Genomic DNA, 19,382 nt, shown 5'->3' with positions numbered 1-19,382 from the left:
GAGAGAGAGAGAGAGAGAGAGAGAGAGAGAGAGAGAGAGAGGGACTGAACTTGGTATATACCCCCATTTAGCATTTAGCTAGACTGACTGGCCAGTGAGCTCCAGGAACCTGCCTCCACCTATCCCTTTAGCATCATGTGAGGGTTTGAATGAGAAATGTGCCCTCCTCTCACACACAAACACATAGCCTTGGGCATTTGAATGCTTGGTCACTAATGAGAGGTGCTATTTGGGGAGACTTAAGGGGTGTGGCTTTGTTGAAGGAAGTATGTCTCTAGAGGCAGGCTTTGAGAGCTTAAAGACATGTACCATGTTTTCTCTGCTTGCTGTTTATGGTTCAAGCTGTAAGGCATCAGTTTCTGTTGCAACTATAGTGCCTGCTATCTCCACTCTGCCATCGTGGACTCTAAACCTCTGGCACCATAAGCCCAAATAAACTCGTATATGTTACCTTGTTCATGGTGTTTTAGCATAACATTAGAAAAGTAACCAATACAAGTGGGGTTACAGGTGTGTGCTGCCATGCACAGCTTTTTTATGTGGGTGCTGGAGATATAAACTCAGTTCCTGGTGATTTTGTAGCAAACTTTATTTATTGAATCATCTCCCTAGCCCTCAAGAGGTTTTTGTTTTGTTCTGTTTTGTTTGAGACAGGGTTTCTCTGGGTAGCCCTGACTGTCCTGGAACTCACTCTGTAGACCAGGCTGGCCTCAAACTCAGAAATCCACCTGCCTCTGCCTCCCAAGTGCTGAGATTAAAGGCGTGCACCACCATTGCCCAGCTCCTCAAAAGTTTTTCTAAATATATAAAAAGCTACACATTCTTGGCCTATCACTGCCTGAGAACTAAGTTTGTAAATAGAAGGGCTCTAAAAATCTATAGAATTAGGGCCTCTAAAACCAAAAGAGCAGTTGTTCAAATTTCATTGAGAAAATTCCATCCTGGGAAGCAACAACTCCTTTGTTCCCATTTTATATAAATTATTTTATTGAATATTTAGATTGTGTTACAGTTTAAGAACAATCATTATCCCAATATCAGCAACATTCACAAATAGTGCTTTCAATCTTGGGACTGGGTCTCTTGGATACAGTATTGAATTCCATTTATATATACATTATCTTTTCATAAGGATACTAAATTGAAAATTGGGGTTGTATGCACTAAATTTAAAAGACTAATTTAACTTTAGAATTGAGCTAATAAGAGAACAGGGGTGTGATTCAGAATCCTCTTCTCTCTTACTATTTTACAAATAAGGACCTTGATGTCCACAGACAGTGTCTGCTTTCTGCTCACAGTCACAAGATGAGCTTCCACTAACGGAGGGTGGGGCCAGAGCCCAGGTCCCAGAAGTGTGTTTTGGTGTTCAGTTGACCTTGAAGAACTGGTAACCTTTCAGCAGCATAGGTGATGAGGGGTGCAGAGAGACTGGGGCACTCTAGGGACCCCAGCTATGTCTCTGAGGAGACTGAAAGACCCAGGATGAGGTGTCACTATGGCTGATGATAGTCTTGATGGCTCTTTGTAATGCAAAAGATCAAAAATGAGGTGAAGGTTTTTTTTTTTTAGTTTTGGTTTTACACTACAGGGCGGTACCATACATTTATCTTACATAACACTATAGCAATCGTGAGTGAGATTTTTTTTTTTTTTTAGTTTTTCAAGACAGGGTTTCTAGTGTAGCCCTGGCTGTGCTGGAACTCACTGTGTGGACCAGGCTGGCCTTGAACTCAGATATCTGCCTGCTTCTGCCTCCCAAGTGCTGGGACTAAAGCCATCTGCCATCTGCCACTATTGCCCTGCAAGTCTATTGCTAGCCTGTATGGGGATCGAACCCGTAACCTTGGGTGAGTGGGAATTTATAGGTGATCACCTAATACCCAGGAGATGTTCTTTGCAAAGCTAAAGATTGGAACTGAGGCCTAAAACAGAAATTCAATGTATTAGGGTTCATAAAAGCATGAGATCCAGAGCCAGAACCCTGGGGTTCAAATCTTCATGCCTACATATAAAAACCATATACCTTGGGAAACATATACTAAAGTTTATAGTTTATTATTATGTGACAGGTACTTCTCTAGATATAAAAACAATGCATTATTTTATAATACTTCAACTCCGGGAGGGGGAGTTAGGTAATTTATTTTTAAAACTATGCCTTTGCATATGTGTCTGTGAGGGGTAAGGGGAGTGGTGTGTCAATGTGAGTGAAGGTACCTGAGAAAGGCAGGAGCGGGTGGAGTGACAAGGGCAACACCTGTAATTAACAGGAGTTACAGGGTATACCACTGACACAGGTGCTGAGAACTGATGTAGGGTCCCTTGGGAGAGCAGTACATGCTCTTAACTGTTCAGCCATTTCCCCAGCCTCCAACCACTGGTGTTTTTACTTTGTGATGGTGAAAAATTGACAATCATTCTATAGATAAATAAAGTTTTGAATTTTGATCTCTTCTCAAGGCTCAGGCTAGCAATGCTGGACAGCGACACTGAGCCTAGGGCACTTTAAACTTGTGATTGATCTTTTCTACTTTCCGTGAGTCTTTCTGACTATAATCCCATTGCCAGTAAAGGGGTTTTGTATCATTCACTTAAACCAACAATACAATGAAATACAACTTATTACAACTTTCAATCCTCTCTCCCTACAAAAAAAAAAAAAAAAAAAAAAAAAAAAAAAAGTGAGGACAGAAGAAAGAGGTGGGTGGTGGTAAATGCAATTCCCAACTAGATTTTCTGTTCCTTGACTCAACTCCTTGGTGTCAGGCTAGCTCCCCTCTCTCTTGTAACCCTCTGATAGATTGAACTATTGTTCGGAAATATTCACCTCCTTCCTTCATGTTCTGAGGAGAAACCCTATTTCCCTCTCTTGACTTTGGGCTCAGCCATGCCAATTGCACAGGCTGAAAACAGCAAGCATAGCACAGAATATGAACTAGTCTGCAGCTGTGCATGGCTTCTTGCACTTCTGCCCTGAGAATAACATCCCCTGGATAGCTCCAACCCCTTTAGGCTGAGACCCAGGAAACCACAGGAGAGCAGATCTGCTCCCAGTGTGACAGTAGCTGAGAGGCTGGAAAAGCTGAGTCCCAATCCCTCAGAACTTCTAATACCAGCACATTCAAATAACAAAAACAACAAAAACAAATAGCAAAACTCTTTGGAGACCGGTTGATAAGAATCTAGGTCCAGAGACTAGGGGAGTAACTTAATGGCAGAGTGCATGTCTAACATATGCAAGGAAGGCACCGAGTTCCATCTCTGTGCCCTCCAGGAACCCAGGGATCTCTTGCTTGGCCTTGCCAGCAGAGCACCAGCCTGTTCTCCTTCTTCATTATGTTGGTTCCTGAATTAGATAGATAATGGGACAGAAAAGGTTCTGAAACCTTATCTTCTGCTGCTAACTCACAGATCCTATTTCCACTATAGCAAGAATCTGGGTTTGGGTGTTTTGAGGTTTTGGTTTGGTTTGGTTTGGTTTTTCGGGGAAGTGGGAGGGTTGAGATTTTAAGTAGCCCCAGCTGGCCTCAGACTTGCTATATAGTTAGAAACAACCTTGAACTCATTCTCTGTCTCTGCCTCTCCAGAATTACAGAGGTGTGAGCCACCATACCAGGCCTTATATATCCTTTTGACTAAACAGAATCAGCCTTTAAAGTAACAGGATTTGAAACCCCACCCCCAACCCCCAGCAAACCTACAGAAGAGGAAACTCAGACAGACCAGAACTTAATAAAATACCTTAGCAGAGTTTAAAAATGTATTTCAGGCTTATGACTGGAGAGTTCCTACCATTCCCTTGATAATATATAAGGTTTACCCCACCACCACCCCAAACTGATCTGTTTAAAACATTTTCCAAGCAGAAATAGAAGTCTGAATTTCATGCAATAGGATTACTGTCATGTCCATTCAGAGTGATGCTGACAGTGAGGGACCTTCACTCACAGTTGGACACCTGGATAGTGTGGGCATAGACATTTTCATCTAGGCCTGTGGTGTCAGTCAGTGGTAGAGCACTTGCCTAGCATGTGTGAGACCCCAGGTTTGATCTCCAGTGGCACACAAACATTTTCTATCTAATGATAATGGACTACACTGTTAGGTAATAACCAGATTGTAAGCCTGTACTTTTATTGGAGAATGGAGAGTCAGCAGCTGTGTTCTTTAAAAAAAATGTGCATAAATCACGTTTCTGCAAATTGAACCTATAAATGCACCAAAGGACTATTTAAAGAAATGCAATCTTGAAATTTTTCATAAAATAACCATGGGCCTGGGGCTGTAACTCAATCACTAGAGTACTTGTCTATTAGGTTAAGAAGGCTTACATTCTATCCTGAGTCCTGCCTAACCCAGGTATGGTGGCACAAGCCTGTCAGTCCAGCTCTCTCACTTAGTTCCATTCTCAGGCAGCCAGGCCTCTCTACAGCAGTGCATCCATGACGACAGTAATGTCAAGTGCTTGGTATCAGTCTTTATTTCAGAAGTGCTTTGCCAACACATACTAATCTTCACAACATCCAAGGGAGGTAGATAAGTATTACATCACGTACAGGTGGAGAAACTGAGGCAGAAATTAGTAAACTGTGTTGAAGAGCATAATATATGGCACAATTGGGAAAGACTTGGTTGCCGTCACAGGTTCCTGGTCACCTTTCCCATGACTCTTGAGTCCCACGAACACAAAGGTAGACAAAGGTAGCGACTGCAGCATGGAAATAAATCAACTAATCTGTCCTGAGGCTGCCTCAGGTGCCGAGGGAGCTGCCCTCTGAGCATCCACAGGATGAGCATCCTCACACCTTCCACCTCTACCATGGGAGAGTGAAAGCTATTGTGAGGGCAGAAGGCAGGTTAGGAGTGGGGATGGGGTTTGGAGGGAAGACAAGAGAATACAGACAGCTAGCAAGGGCAGGGAGGAGTAAGAGAACCACCCACCCAGGAAGAGGCCCAGCAGGGGGGAAGGCACAGATATGAAGTACCATCCCTCTGAAAAGCTTAGGCATCCAGAAATGCTACTAAAAGGGTAATTCTTAGCAATGACATTAGAGAGCCACTCCTCATAGCTTTGCCAAGTATAATTATCAGGTCCTTGTGACATTCCCAGGAGGCACAATCATTCCTTTCCTCTGGTCTAGATCAAGTGCTGATGTAATTGACCTGACACTGCAGAGACTGTTGACAACTCAAATGTACTCTCCTACCATGTCATATCTGCCTCCTGAAGCGAAAATGCATCTAAAGATTGTCCTGGCATCCCCCTTGAAACATTCCTAAGCCATGGACCCATTGGATAGGATCCCTATTGGGTAAGATTCCGTACTTGATTTTTTTCAAAGGCCTGTGATATGCATACAAGGAAGTCACCAATCTTTTCCAGCCTGGGATTTACTATTCAACATGGGATAGAAACAAAAATAAAAAACAAACGAAGCTCCTCAGGTCATCTTAGTGCAACCCAAAGCAGAAGATATTGAACGAGGTGCCCCTAATGAAAACGGAGGTATTGGTGACAGAAGCAGTACCAAATAAGTTGGTGACCAAGGACTAAGGCCAGTTTAAATGAACAGGTGGAAGAACAAGGGCAGGTGACGAGGAAGAAGTCGCTGCGGAGACATGACAGAGAACTGGGAACAAATACCAGTGTGTGTACCTAGGCACATCTAGGACAAGTCAAAAATCCTAGAGGGCGTTTGCATCTTCCCTTCATTTCAGTATTATTATCAGTATTGTTCTCTCATGAGTCTAGCTGTGAACTCCTTCCACTCCTCTCCAACAAAGACAATCAACAAACAGCTGAGTCCACCACCTGGTCAGCACCTGGTCAGCTGGTCTCCTTTTCACAGCCTCCTCTGGATTCTGTCACCTCATCTACCCAAAGCCAAACCCTCCTACCTGTCATCCCAACTGCAGACTCCCCTCCCCTGGGTCCCAGCTTCTCCTCCTGATGCACAGTTCCGATCAGATTTGAAAATTCTCGTCTAGCTTACTCTTCTCTCTCCCTTTTGTGTGTCACCTAGTGATGTTCTCTGCTTTCCAAATCCCTACCTGCCAAAATGTCAGCTCTACAGACTCTATTCAAATGCCATGCATGCTTCTATGATTCCTTTCTTCATTTTTCTTAGTTCTCTGCCCTCAACTAAAAGAGCATTTGAAGATGTGCCCCGGCTGAGTCTACAGTCAGTTGTGTACAAGCCCTCCCTCCCTCCCTCCCGGGCAATGTCCCTGATGTTGAATCATGTCTTAATATTTTTTATGTGTATCTGGCCCACAATTCCTGTCAAGAAATGGTTATTACATTTCTACCTCAGGAAATAAAAGGCTCAAAAGCGAAATGAATTGGGATGTGCTGTTTGTTCCTGAATGAAGCTGCTTCGGCAAGCACGCTGTAACATCATCTGAGGCTCAGAGGAAAATAGATCCTTGGTACAGCTTCAAACGACAGGGTAGAGAGAGCAGGTGGGGCTGTGTAGCTCAGAACCAAGAGACCCAGCCTCAGGTCGCTCTTTGCTATTTACTGGCTACAGGCCTGGTGCCAGGTGGGCTCTTCTCTGAGCATCAATTCCTTACCTCTCCATGGCTTTGTGGAATTAAGAATCAACTGAAATACATCTGTAAACCGCTCAAAATGGCTCTCAGTCTCAATTCTGCATCATAATCACCTAGAAGCTTCCAAACATACTGAACAGCAAGCCCCACCCCAAGTCAGCTGACTCGGAACCCTCTGGAAGGGAGACCCAGTGGGACTCATTATTTATAAAATATTATTTCTAACACATAGCCAAATATTGCAAACTACCATTGTAAACTCATAAATACCATTAGGGGCTTCATGCTCTGCCTTAATTATCCTGTATTTGTTCAGTTAGGAATTAGCTCAGTGCTTTTATAGGTCCAATTAAAAGGCACTGCACTTTTTGTTATCCTATGTTGCCGTTTGTGAATTTAAGTTATAAATTCTTAGAAAATCATAATCACCACATTGATGTGTATAAAAGATTCGAAACTTCCTAAGGTCCCTTTTTAAGTCCTTGTCATTTAGAGATGTGTTGAGCAGAGCATCAAATCAGGCTTTAGCTGGGAGCTTGTAAGAACAGAATCTCATGCCTTACTCTGGATGTGCATATTAATAAGATGTTTGGATAGATCAGTATGTGCATCAAAGGCAACCCCCTGCACCGAAATTTGTGTTGTCCATCCCCGCCTAGATCCTGAAGCAGGACAAAGGGAATCGCTTTCTATCTTCTGCAATACCATCTGAACTTGAGACTTCCAGACCACTCATTCTCTGAAGGCTCCATCTGATAAAAACTAAGAACAGAAATCCTCATGAAAGGATTCTACTTCTAGTCTTTCATTGTAGGATATATCTAAAATAATGGACTAATTCCTCTAAAATATTTAAAATAGATTTAATGTACAAAATTGATATCTGCTTACATTATATGCAGTGCGCAAAATTGTGAGTCTGTGTGAACCATACAAAACCTAATAGGCCCTGGGACCCACATTCCAAGGCTCAGCCACTCCTGGAGACAACTCTGTGGAGACAGACCCATGCCCTCTAGGCTCCCACGATGTCAGCAGTGTGCACAGGGGGCAGCACAAGCCATGCTGTGGCTACAGAGCTGAAACAGGCTCCGAATGTCTAGCTCAGCTCCCTCATTCTGTGAGGGTACCAGGTCAAGGTTGTAGGGAGTTTGCCAGATTCATACAGCACCTTTGAGCAGATCCACACTTAGAACTCCTCCCCCAGCCCCAATACAGAATTTCATTGTACTGCTCATCTGCCTCGGCACTTAAGAGTCCCTCTGCTGCTTCTAGCTACTACGGCCTCCAACTCTTAAAAAAAATTAAAACAACAGGCTACAGCAGAAGCATCACAGCTCGATCAAAACACCCATTTTTGCATCCATATCTCCAAACATGTGGGTAAGAGTTGGGTGTAAATCCTAACCCTGATCGGTGGTGCAACGCCAGTATTACAGCATTATCATTAGCTTACACCTGGATGAGCACAGCGAGGGCGGGGCCTCTCCCAAGGGGTTAAAGACTAAAGTCAAGACCACCATCCACTCAGCAGGAAGAAGTCGGGAGGGGTCTAAGCCAGGATGGCAGCACCTTTAAAAACATACACAGTGTAACTATAAAATTTTAAGACATTTTTAATAAAACAAACAGGATGTAGGAACCTAAATGAACATTAAGCCCTCAAAGTTGTTATGTCCCTACTTCTACTGAAGCCGCCTCTGCTGAAGACACGGTTGGAAAGCCTGTCTGGGGAAAGTCTTGAAAGGTAGTTTGTCCCCACCTGAGGAAACACCCTTCCAAAGGCTGGGCTCTTCAAACATCCATACTCAGAGTGCACTACAAAGGTGGGGAAACAGCCAAGCATCCGGCCATACAGTGGGCGGGCTTCACACCTGGGTGTAAAAGCTCCATTCAGCTGAAAAACAAACAAAAACCCACTAGAAGATAAAGTCAAAATCACCAGCCACACCCCTTTATCTTGCATTTCTTTAAAAAAAAAAATACAGCACTCACACATGGTTCGTCTATGAATTCTAATTAAGAACGTTACATTCAGAATTATAGCACGCAGAGTGGTGACTTTTAGAAGACCGGAACGCTTCTCGGCCACCTCGGGGGTAGACGGGTGCAGCGGTTTACCTGAATGTATCCTTAAATAAGTGACTACTACCACTCTAATCCACCTAGTCGCAGGTCTGTTGCGGGCTACGGACCACAAAGGTCATAACCAACACCTGCCTTGCCAACACAGATTAACTACAAGGGAGCCATCCCCAAGTCTTAGGGTGAATTGGGAAAGGGCCGGTTAAATGAGGAAACGGGCCACTCCTTGGTAAAAGTCTGTAGTTTCCTCTCCCAGTACATCTTCTTTTTATTGAGGACTTCCATTTTGATCCTGTGCTCCTCCTCTGCCATCTCACACTCCCGTTCTATCTGCTGGATCTTGGCCACGTGCACCTCATTCATTTGGATCAGCTGCAACTGTAAGATGGACATCTGTTGGTGGTGCTCTTCCTCATGCATCTTTTTTAAAGCACCTTCCTGAGGGGTTTTGCTCCTGTAGTTTTTATTGGCTGTTATTCTGACGGCTGAACACGAAGGTTCAGATTGTGAGGTCCCCTCACAGACTGGAAAATGGCCAAACTCTTTCTCATCGTCGCACAGTTCTCGATTTGAAACAGCAAAGGACTCTGGAAACAATAACAACAAAAACAGTAGCAGGAAACATGTTAAACGATTTTACAGGCAGGAGAAAAACATCAATCCAATTCTAAACGACAGAGTCCTCCACTGCAGGAGGAATCTAAAACAGTGTCTGCATTTGGCCCTCAGATCCAGATCCTCTTGACCACATCTGACTTTGATGATGTGTTTCACTTTCTAGAACCACACACCGGGATGTGCTCAGAGAACAGGATTATCATGAGTCAGGGGGCCTGAGAAATGCTTGACTGAGAAGTGCGAGGTCTCGGGATGGGGCAAGAGTGTGGCCTGCCCTGTGTGATCACCTTTGACAGTTTCTCTATCAGCCTTGAACCTTTCATTCTATCGAAAGGTGCCACTGGGCTTCTTGCCCATGGGAGTCAGCCCCTACACTAGCTCCTCCCTGGGGTTAAGTCTCACGCTCTGGCTAGCTCCCTCCACGCCATCTGGCTGTCAACTCCAGCACTGCAGAGAGGAGGCGGGTACATCTCCCAAGGACACTTATTGTTCTCTCCCTTACCCTCTCCTCTGCACTTGACAACCCTTCAAACCTCTTTCCTCCATTAGCTCCTGACTCATTGCCCTCCCCAAATGTTTTCATAGCCAGGGTTGCAGCTCGTTGCAGTACTAAGGTTCTTGCTCCATCATCCACCTGTTACCTTTCATTATTCCCCTGAGGTCCCCATCTCCGGTTCTGTTCTCAATTTAACCTAATAATCTGGCCCCAACCTTGTATCTTTCTTGTTTTACTCCTCAAACTGTTCTGTAGGCACAGCACTTCAGTCCTACCCCAACACTCCTCTAAGGGCATGCTTCTGGCCGTGGCTGCCTCCCCATTCCCGAGGCCTGACGGCAGGCTCAGTGCTTGAACCGTCACCACTTTCCGATTTCCAAGCTTCTCTGTGATTCCAGCTGCTTCAGGGCCAACACTGCTTGTTCCCAAAACTCAGACTTCTCCTCCTTAAGGGTTCTCCTTAACACTCAGCACACCATGTTATATTTTGGCACCGGGCCTTGCTCATTTTATTTATTCTTGGATATTAATTATCTGCCCTGCTACCCAGTGGATGGCTAGTAATACTTACCAGCAGAAGCCCTGAATCCACAAAGAGAGCACACCGATACAAAAGAATTCCTTTGGAATGGGTGCAGTGTTTACACTGGTGTGTTTATAGGGCAGTAATATTAGTATTAGAGAATTTCAATAAGAAACTCACTAAGTCCAATAACTCATGGAGTCATTTTGTTTGTTTGCACTCTCTTGTTGTGATAAGGCCTCTAGCCCAGGATGTCCAACTTACTGTGTAGCTGAGGATAACCTTGAACTTTTGATCCTCTGGCCTCTACTTCCCACCCCACTACTCAATACTGGGATTGCACCACTTTTGGTTTTATGTGGTGCTAAGAACTGAACCCAGGGCTTTTCAAGGTGGGCAAGCAGTCTCCAATGGAACTCCTTCTCCAGCACGCTCCCCGCCCACCCAGGAGTTTTCTAGCTGTGGCTCCAAGACTTTCTTGAGAAGCTGTGCAGTCTCAATAATGAGAATCTTCTCCTTAGAGAAAAGTAATATTAATTTGTTAACAAAATTGGTTACATTATATGTCCATTGCATTATTCTGGAAGATGGGATGCTGGGAATGTTAATGATGGCTGGTGGGGGAAACCTAATTTGGAATGCTCTGTTAATGAAAGGAGAATGGCTGCCGTCTGGATGGTCCCACTCCAAGAGTTAAGGTAACAACTAGAAGTGGTCTCTAATTAAGGCTAAATAAGAAATACAGCAATGTGAAATATAGAAACTATTGGTAGAGAAAAAATTTTAAAAGAATGCTTCTGTATCGTCTAGGTAATGAAAATGTCTCCCTGGCACTCTAAGTCCAATGGCTCTCACCTGGACAGTGTCCTTCCTGCAAATTCTATCTTCCTGGGCCAACATCTGCCTTAAGCCATACCCCCAACCTTAGAAGACTGAGGTAGGAGGTACGCCTGTTTGCTGTTAGCTTGGGCTCAATAGCTGACTTCTGTCTCAGAAATAAATATCTGGGACTGGAGAGATGGTTCAGCTATTAAAAGCACTTGCTGCTCTTCCAGGGCACCCAGGTTTGATTCCCAGCACCCTAATTTCTGTTCCAGAGGAATCTGATGCCCTCTGCTGGCCTCTATGGGCACTACATGCATGTAAGTGCATACCAAAACACTTAAATACATAAAATAAAAATAAATCTTTAAAAATGAACAAATAGCTAACCCCTTCCCTCACCAAAGGAAAAAAACAAAGAAAAAGGAGAAAAAAGTTTCCTCCCCACGTCTCCAGCTCTTTGGGAATAGAACCTATCTCTCACTGCAGTCACCCAGAACCCAGTAGAGCCTGGGGCAGCATGGAGTACTGAACATGCGTGTGCACTTTACTAATGACAGTGGGGCATATCTCTTTCCACCTGACACAACTGAGGGGCTGGGGCACTAGACAAAGGAATGGGGAAAGGTAACCTGGACAGAGGCCCTCAGATGCGAGCATCAACCACATTACCTTTCTAATCTGAAAAGCTTATGTCTGAAAATGGCTTTGTTTTTGAGGACTTTTGGGGACACTTATAGCCTCACAGCTTTGATTCCACTTGTATGAGTCTCTAACCGTTATCCAGCATGATGTAAGGCTTTCTCCCAATTCTCAAATGTTCATCTTTACCTCAGTTCTAGGCTTCAAGGACATAGTGGAGGCAGTGACAGCAGCCACCGTCCATGTGTACCACGACCAGTACTAGCACTTTACAATTTGAATCTAATCTTTATAACCCTGTGAGGACAATGTGACTACAGAAAAACTAATCTAGTATCCAAGGCCATCTGGCTAGACGAAATCTAGGGTTCAGATCCAGGTCTGCATAACAACAAAATCATAGCATCTTAATGTTTGTAAGAAAGAAATGGCTCTTTTAAACTACCCTTTTTAAAATGCGTGCTAAATATACATTCCATAGAAAAATGGCTACACCTCTTAAGACTAGCAGAAGACAGGACTCAAAGCCATACAGAGTAGTAAAATGACCTTCAAACAAACATTAGCAGCAATATAGAAACAAGTACTCAGAGAGGCTGAACCATCATCCTTTTTCAATTGGAAAAAGCCTAGCCTGGAGATAGTGGCCTGCTGCAAACACACATCCTACCATCTCTCTCCCAGGTGAAACAATGCCACCCAAAGTAGAAAAGCCAATTCTATGCAAAAGAGTAGGGAGGCTTTCGGGGATTGAGCACACAGCCAAGAAGGTGTTCTATCACTTGGGTAATTTGAGTAAAATTAGCATACATGGGATAAGCCTCCACAGCTATGAAAAGATGAGAAGAAAACTGTTCAGGACAATCTCATTATCCTCATCAGAAGAGAGGAAAGAGATGACTCAGAAAACCTGAACAATGGGGTGGGTGCATGCAGAAGGTGTTCTTTTGTTTTGGTTTGGTTTGGTTTTTTTTTTTTTTTTTTTGGTTTTTCTAGACAGGGTTCCTCTGTATAGCCCTGGCTGTCCTGGAACTCACTCTGTAGACCAGGCTGGCCTTGAACTCAGAAATCCACCTGCCTCTGCCTCCCAAGTGCTGGGATTAAAGACATGTACCGCCACTGCTGCCATTCACATCTTAACTAAAATTAAAAGGCTGGGTTTACACACATCAATGGACCCAGATCTTAAACTTGCTATTCTAGGTACATATGGAAGAACACTAAGGCATGGCAGGCCCATCTGGGTGTAATGCAGGAGGGTGGGAGTAGGCGTGAGCATCCAAAGGAAACACAGAACTCACACACAGAGGACTGTGGCACAAACCAAGGATGCAGGAGTGCCAGGACTGGAATACACCACAGTCCTCTGTACCTGACGTCACACCCTGAAAGAATAATGGGACCTAGCAGGAGATGTTCACATGACTTAATTATAGCTTCATAATGGGGGTACAATGCTTTCAAAATTAAATATTACTCCTCCCAAATATGTGGCTGCTACTAAACATGCCTAGTTCTCTTAAATATATAAGTGGCTAGAGACACGGCTCAATACAAAGGTGCTGTTGCCAACCCTGATGGCCTACCTGGGTTGGTATTTATTTAACCTGCCATCCTACCTGCTTGGCTACCCTTCTCCACACCCGTTCCTCAGGAGGGATAATTATCACAGAGCACCTTGACTGCACACTGGAAACTGTTCTAAAGAGCCGGTGCTTACAGGACAAATGATGGTTTTTGTTTTTATATGTTCCTAAGTATGCTCCTTAGATGTAAGACCACTGTGTTCAAACACTTCTGTACATGTTAAGAAAGTCTCAGAGAAAGCCATGAGCATCCAGAGGTTGGTGACACAGCGATACCATCTCCCACAAAACTGTAGCAAGAGGGAGGCCTCTAGCGGAACCTGCCGAACTCCATACTGTTGACATTTTATTTTTTATTTTTTGTTTTTTTCAAGACAGGGTTTCTCTGTGTACCCTGGCTGTCCTGGACCTCACTCTGTAGACCAGGCTGGCCTCGAACTCAGAAATCTGCCTGCCTCTGCCTCCCAAGTGCTGGGATTAAAGGTGTGAGCCACCACTGCCTGGCCTGTTGACATTTTATAATAAATCCCTGCACATCTCTGGGAAGCTAGTTCTGCCAACACAGGGTATTAGCTGCACTGTGCTGACCATCAGAGTAGAATATAAGCTGTGTGAGTAATTCTTACACCCACATAACTAAAGCTACACTGCTTGTGTGATATATTTTAATTCAGTATATCTAAAAGCCTATTTAAACATGTAATTAACATTAAATTATTGCTGATATGTTTTGTGGTATGAAAGCTTCTGAATATGGTATGATTACAGAACATCTCACTTGTGTCCACTCACACAACTGCTTATTAGCCTCCTGCCACTTGGAGTAGGGGGGGGTTCTGTATTAGAACTGAAGTTCTGAAAATACAAAAACAACACAAAGTGTTTAAACCTTTTACCTTCCCCAACCAAGTGCCAGAAAGAATCTCTGGTGATCCTAGCATTTTGTTTTCATCTTCTGTTTGTTTAATTTTATTACTACTGTGTGCAAGAGACAGAGATAAAGGAGGAGGGAGAGAGGGAGGGAGGGGAAGAAGGGGAAGGAGGAGGGACAGAGAGGAAGGAGAAGAGGGAGGAGGGGGAGAGAGAAGGAGGAAGCAGAGAGAGGGAGGAGAGGGAGGAGGGAAGAGAGAGGAGGAGGGAAGGAATAAGAGAGGGAGAGAGGGGAGAGGGAAAGAGGAAGGGAGAGAGGAAGGGAGGGAAAAAGGGGAGAGAGGGAGGAGGGTGGGAGGGAGGGAGAAGAGGAGAGGGCCTTAAAGACAGAGTTGGGGGCATGAGCATGTGCAGACTTCCCCTAGGCCAGATGGAGTGCCACTCCATCACTGTGCCTCGGTTCCTTGAGACAGGGCGTCTCCCTGATAAAGAGCTAGGTCGGTGACTCCAGAGATCCTCCTGTCCCCACCCTATAGAACTGGAGTTACACTTGCTTAGAAAATGTAGGTGCTGGGATCTGAACTCAGGTCCCCATGCTTGAAGATCAAGCACTTTACCCACTGGGTCATCTCTGCAGCCTCTCCTCCCTGACTTCTTAAAAGTAAACTGAGTAAAAACCTCACAGCCACTTTGAATTGCAAAAGAGTCCTGGTGTCTCAACTGTGTTAACACCATGTTGGGCACACTTCCAAACTGAGTGGCACCAAGGCTGACTGCTCCCCAGGTCTGACACAGAAAGGAGAGATTCAGCTGTATTTTAATAAGCACCAGCAAAAAGGGAAGTCTCCAGTGTTACCTATGTACAAATATCTAAGTTTAAATAAACAGCAGAGATAGCTCACCAAGAATTGCACTTGCTGCTCTTGCAAAGCACTGGGGTTTGGATCCCAGCACCCATGTCAGGCAGCTCACAACTAACTGCCTGTAATTCCAGTTCAAGGGGGATCTGACACCCTCTCTAGCCTTCATGGGTACTTTTGGGGTGTGTGTGTGTGTGTGTGTGTGTGTGTGTGTGATACATACATACATACATTGTCACACATGCATGTAAAATCAAATAAATCTTAATAAATTTCTTACAAGTGGGTCTCTAACAAATGCCACCACAGAAAGTGCACTAAGAATACATATTTTGGCCAGATGTAGTGGTGCACACTTTTAATGCTAATACTCCGGAGGCAGAGTCAGTTAGACCTCTATGAGCTCAATGACAGCCTGGTCTATATAAAAAGTTCCAGACCAGCTGGGGCTACATAATAAGACTCAATCTGAAACAGAAAAAAAGAAAGAAAGCTGGGCAGTGGTGGCACACACCTTGAGCCCCAGCACTCCGGAGGCAGACTCTGAATTCGAGGCCAGCCTGGTCCAGAGAGTGAGTTCCAGGACAGCCAGGATTACACAGAGAAACCTTTTCTCAAAAACAAACAAAACAAAACAAAACAACAGGGGGTTGGGGGGAGAATGGAAGAAAAGAAGATCTGTATTTTATTTCCTTCTTGCTCAAAATTTCTGAGTAAGTGAATTGAATTTCTTCCAAAGGAAAGAAAAAAGTTACAAGGTAAAATCTCCATATCCAACCTCAGATTTTAAAAGTGTGGAAAAATAAAAGTTGTTTTGTTGGGTTGGTGAGATGACTCAGCGGGTAAGAACACCAACTGCTCTTCCAAAGGTCTGGAGTTCGAATCTTAGCAACCACATGGTGGCTCACAACCACCTGTAATGAGATCTGACGCCCTCTTCTGGTGCATCTGAAGACAGCTACCGTGTACTTACATATAATAATAAATAAATCTTTGGGACTGAGCAAGCGGGGTCTACTGGAGCGAGCAGAAGTCCTAAAAGTCAATTCCCAACAACCAGATGAAGGCTCACAACTATCTGTACAGCTACAGTATGTACTCAAATACATAAAATAAATAAATAAATCTTAAAAAAAAAAATTAAAAAAAAAACAAGGTGTTTTGTTCCCAAAATGAACCCCATGAGGGCTGGTGAGATGGCTCATCGGATAAAGTTACTTGTCACCAAGCCTGACACCAGAATTCAATATCCAAGATTCACATGATAGACCATCACATGTCACACATATTCACTCACACACATACAGCACATACATATACATGCATACACACACACACACACACACACAGTAAATGTAATCTATAACAATAAAAAGAATACCTGTAAAATTGATACATAACAATCTAGGACACACATTCACTAAATAAACAGCAGTCACATGAGTATCTTCCTCAGCCCTGGACCCAAGGAAAGCTAGCCATGTGGGAAGCAACAATGCTAACTCACTTCCCTCCATCCCCAGAACCACTCCTAAAGTGTAGTACTGACTGGATGCTCTGTGGCCAACAAGACAAAGTGACAGAGCTACAACATTCAGCAAAGGAAGTGTGTGCCACACAGAAGCAGGTGAGAGAAGGAGAGCTGGCAGTGCCCATGTGAACTGTATCTGCCAAGAGTTAGCTTGGTGTAGGAACCCACAAATCAAACTCCAGATAGGTCCTGAACATCAGGAAATGATACATGAGGTCCACAACCCTGACCACAGTCATCACCCAGCCTGGACTTAGCCTTGATCAACTGAGTAGCAAGCCAAGTTTATGTCCTAATTTAGCTTCCTGGGATGATCTGCTCCTAGGGGAAACGTGTTAATCAAGAGCGTGGATTTGGCTCACGTGGTAATTACCTTTCTCACTCCACACAGCACTCATGGTTTCAGACAGTTTCTTATGACTTTTAATTAACAAGATCCAGTCCCTGAGAGCTCTGTCTACTCTGGGGACACTGGCTTCAGTGCTCTGGAAGCTAAGAAGCAGATTTCCCCAGCAAGTGCTTGGTGGGTCCTTAGAGCACCTCTGTGAAGCCCTCGAGTATCCTCACTGACCTTCCTCTGCCTCGTGGTGTGCCCTCTGCAAACTGCAGTGGACCTTTATATAAAGAGGCCACTTCCTGTCCTAAAAGGGTCGGGAACTGTTTAAATTTATCTTTGTACACTTGCACTGTCTGCCTGCCTGGGGACATGAGGCACCCCTTGACGTGAGACTTTTGAAACTACAAGTTATGATACAACTTTGATTATAAACAGTCTCTTCTTAATTCTTAAGAACTATATATGATGTTTTGCTCTTTTCCATGAGTGTATGCTAAAAATTTAAGTTTTGCCCCTAGGATTTCTCTAAAATGCTACAAATAAAAACTTTGGATCACAATTATTACAGTGGTTAAAAATATCACTGTGGATCTGAATGAACGCTAAAGGGTGTTTGCTTTATTTAGTCTCTCTACTTCTGATGCACTACTTTTTAAAGGTGCTGTACTACTTTTAAAAGATTCTTTAACTTATCTTTAAGCGTGTACACCTCGATGAGGCTATGCATATGAGCATGTGGGTACCTGCACACATCAGAAAAGGTACTGATCCTCAGGGGTTACAGGCCAGTGTGGGTGCTGGGAACGGAACTCTAGTCCCCTATAAGAGTAATAGAAAATACTTGGAACCACGGAGCCCTCTCTCTAGCCACTCATCTGTACTTCTATTTCTTAACTGGAAATAGTTTACTTATTTACCATGGCCTTTTTGAGAGACTTAATGTAGTACCTGACACAACAGGCCCTCAATAACAACTTTTCAAAAGACCAAGTCAATGAAGAGAAATCTCCATCAAATTTCCTTTCATAAAGTGGAGATAGTTTGAGCTAAGCAATCAGAGGACCTCATTAATGAGCATGATACATACACAGCTGTTCATGGTTGAGCAATAGCCATAAAGAGAGGCTGCACAAAAATGGATGCGAAGTACGTTTTGCATACCACATACTTCCATTGTGAAGGCCCTATGCAACACCACAGTCTGATATCAACATTTCTTACAAGTTTCCTCACTACCACTCATTTTACAATTTCAATGTCAAGCTGCTCCAGCCAGCGTAGCCCGCTGCAAGCGAAGGGGTACCTTGGGCAGCCGCATCCTGGTGGTATTCGGGCTCCTCCTCAGGAGGGCTCTGAAGGAAGTAGAGCTGCTCCGGCAGCATGCTGCTGATCTTCTCCTTGTCCAGAACGTGGCTGCTCAGCAGCGGGCTTCCGCTGCGCTTCACTTTCTCCCTCCTCTCGTGGGCCATAATTTTTTTGGTCCGAGCCTTGATGTTCTCCCAACACTTCTTCAGCTGTTTGAAGTCCCGCAGCGACACGCTGGGCTGCGAGTTGTACTCGTGGGCCAAGGCCTGCCAGGTCCTCTGCTTGAGGGCAATAGTCCGTGCATCGCTCTTCTTGCATTCCAGCACATACTTGTACTTCTCTACTAAGGCAAGCAAGATGCTCTTCTCCAGCTCTGAGAAGTACTTGGCAGGTTTAATAATTTCGTTGTTTTGCATTTTCCACTCTGTTTCTCCCGGTCGTTGGCTAGCCTGCAAAAGGAAGTTGAAAGAAAGAATTAGCAACTCTAGTACTACAAAATGTCACAAGTAACCGAGGCTTAATCCCTACCTTGGTTCCTTTCTTTTAAAGGGGGACAAGTAACTTCTTTTTCATTAATGTTGAGTCACAGGAAAATACCCACAACTTTATTGAGCATGGGATTTCTCATTCTTTGAGTCAATTTACCAGGAGTCTTTGTGGCACCTACAATATAACTCTCAATCCTAACTTATGTCTGCTTAATATAAGGAGCTGATTAGTCCCCCCAAATGTCATGGCAGGCAGCTTTGGAAATAAACAGCTTGCTTGCTTTATTTGTTTGTTTGTTTATTTTTTGGGACAGATGAAGATAAAAGTGACCACTGTCTAATCAAACAGACTAAGTTATGTAAAAGCACTTCCAAGATTTCAAAATCTTAAGGAAATTGCTCCTGGATAGTTGATATTTTTATTGTAATTATTTGTTTAGATTTATTTGTGTATATGCCTTGCTTGCATGTATATCTATGTACTGCTTGCATGCCTGGTGCCTAAGGATGTCAGAAGAGGGTGTTGGGTTTCCTGGGGCTGGAATTATGTATGGACAGTTGTGAGCCACCACGTAGGTGCTGGGAATCAAACCCAAGTCCTTCGGGTTCTTAACCACTGAGCCCTATCTTCAGCCCCAATCCTTGTTATTTTCAGTTGAGCATC

The 19,382-nt window shown here is 44.0% G+C and overlaps 1 protein-coding gene across 8 annotated transcripts in view; it reads right to left on the bottom strand.

Moving 5' to 3' along the window:
* The window catches only part of LOC116095997 (tomoregulin-1), a 128,575-nt gene that overhangs the window by 96,588 nt on the left and 12,605 nt on the right, over positions 1-19,382 (bottom strand). For 7 of the 8 annotated variants that reach the window (XM_031377370.1, XM_031377376.1, XM_031377371.1 and 4 more), the window contains exons 2-3: positions 18,229-18,679; positions 4,461-9,227 (exon numbers count right to left, since the gene is read on the bottom strand). In XM_031377370.1, the coding sequence (XP_031233230.1) occupies positions 8,818-9,227; positions 18,229-18,646 (828 nt within the window). In that variant the 5' untranslated portion in view covers positions 18,647-18,679 and the 3' untranslated portion in view covers positions 4,461-8,817. Of the gene's footprint in view, positions 1-4,460; positions 9,228-18,228; positions 18,680-19,382 lie in introns of those variants that run through there. The other variant, XM_031377377.1, reaches the window with a different exon arrangement.

The sequence above is a fragment of the Mastomys coucha genome, unplaced genomic scaffold, assembly GCF_008632895.1.
Source record: "Mastomys coucha isolate ucsf_1 unplaced genomic scaffold, UCSF_Mcou_1 pScaffold18, whole genome shotgun sequence".
Classification (NCBI taxonomy): domain Eukaryota; kingdom Metazoa; phylum Chordata; class Mammalia; order Rodentia; family Muridae; genus Mastomys; species Mastomys coucha.
This window is presented reverse-complemented; position numbering and strand designations above follow the sequence as displayed.